At 52.7% G+C, this 774-nt stretch overlaps 1 protein-coding gene across 1 annotated transcript; it reads left to right on the top strand.

Annotated features, from left to right (window-relative positions):
- On the top strand, positions 1–774 carry LOC133756629 (ret finger protein-like 4B). Its single transcript, XM_062187247.1, has one exon. The coding sequence runs from the start codon at positions 1–3 to the stop codon at positions 772–774; it is 774 nt and encodes a 257-aa protein (XP_062043231.1).

Genomic DNA, 774 nt, shown 5'->3' with positions numbered 1-774 from the left:
ATGGCTAAGAACCTGCTAGCAGCGGCCACCTGTCCAATTTGCCTGGACTATTTCTCACGTCCCGTCTCGCTCTCCTGTGGACATGTCTTCTGCTTCGATTGCCTTCGCCACTGGGTGTCAGGAAGAGAGGATTTCGTGCTGGTTTGCCCCACATGTCGCTCAGTCAGTGAGAAGGTACCTATGGAAGAGTGGCTAATTGGAAAGCTGACCCTTCTAACCAGGCAACACAGTGGTCTCCTGGAGCAGAGTCTGCTCCTTAGTGAGGAGGTTCTGAGGTTCCAGGAGGATGATGTCCTGGACACAGCTACCGCCCACTCCCTCCTTGAGCTCTCCAGCGATCAGAGGAGCGGTGAATGTGGGAAGACCTCCAACAACCTGCTGGAAGACCCCAGTGGGTTCCCTCACCTGGTCTGTGTACTAGGAAACACCTGCTTCACCTCGGGCCGCCACTACTGGGAGGTTGAAGTAGGAGAAGCCAAGGAGTGGACCCTGGGTGTTTGGCAAGGGTCAGTCGACACAAAGAGGAAGGGTGATTTAACCTCTGACCACGGTTTCTGGATCATCTGCGTAGAGGGTGGACTCATTCACCCCTGCACCAACACCGAAATAATCGTTCCTGCAAGCCCTAGTCTTCACCGCGTAGGAGTTTTCCTGGATGTGGACTTGGGAGAGATCAAGTTTTTTGATGTTGGAAATAAAGCTCTCATCTACATGCACAGGTTCCTCTCCACCTTGGAGCCTTTTCATCCGTTCTTCTGTTTTGTACCTTTTTGA

This window comes from Lepus europaeus, chromosome 3 (assembly GCF_033115175.1).
Source record: "Lepus europaeus isolate LE1 chromosome 3, mLepTim1.pri, whole genome shotgun sequence".
Classification (NCBI taxonomy): Eukaryota; Metazoa; Chordata; class Mammalia; order Lagomorpha; family Leporidae; genus Lepus; species Lepus europaeus.
The sequence above is the reverse complement of the archived record's forward strand: the minus strand, read 5'-3'. Positions and strand labels throughout refer to the sequence as shown.